Below are 542 nucleotides of genomic sequence, written 5' to 3'. Positions count from 1 at the left end.
TAGGTGTTGTGGACTGTGAGTTTGAGGATACCAAGTGGACAGATTGTATTTAGTGGGTAAGGTCTGCAGTCTTGCTTTGATGGTACATTTAAAAACATCCTCACCAACATCCTCAAAAACACTGAGTGTGAGACTGAGTGGTCAGCAAACTCCAAACAAGCTAGCTTTCCCTGTAATCTGAGTCGACACCAGTGCTGCCTGATCTCAGACTGCTTCATGCTAAGCAGAACCCTCCTTGCAGAGTATCTGTGCAGTTCGACAGTCTCTTCCTGCGGTGTTGTGATGTTGGCCTTCACAACCACACAGGGGTCTGTGGTAAGTTCATCAGAGACAGGGACTTCAGTCTGTGTGTTGAGTCTTGTCCATTTCAGCTGAACTCCAGTCTGATTGCAGAGGTCATTGAGATTTGGCCAGTCAGACCCCGAAGCCCTTGGCCTGAGAGTCCAGTTTCCCAGAGTCTTTCCTCCTGACACAGAGGAAGTTATTGTAGTCTGCGCTGGCCAGGGGGATCTTCCTTCTGCGTAGATCCAGCAGGAGAGAGG

General features: G+C 49.3%; 1 protein-coding gene across 1 annotated transcript in view; it reads right to left on the bottom strand.

The window, feature by feature from the left end:
• Nucleotides 1–414: 414 nt before the first annotated feature.
• The window catches only part of LOC311237822 (neuropilin and tolloid-like protein 1), a gene marked incomplete at its 3' end in the record, with an annotated part of 10,557 nt that continues 10,429 nt past the window's right edge, over nucleotides 415–542 (bottom strand). Inside the window, exon 6 of the mRNA XM_084325799.1 lies at nucleotides 415–517. Within this exon, the coding sequence (XP_084181925.1) occupies nucleotides 415–517 (103 nt within the window). The remainder of the gene's footprint in view (nucleotides 518–542) is intronic.

The sequence above is a fragment of the Notolepis coatsorum genome (genome assembly GCF_963971535.1).
Source record: "Notolepis coatsorum genome assembly, chromosome: 12".
NCBI lineage: Eukaryota > Metazoa > Chordata > Actinopteri > Aulopiformes > Paralepididae > Notolepis > Notolepis coatsorum.
Note: the sequence above shows the minus strand (reverse complement) of the source record. Positions and strands in the feature narration are given on the sequence as shown.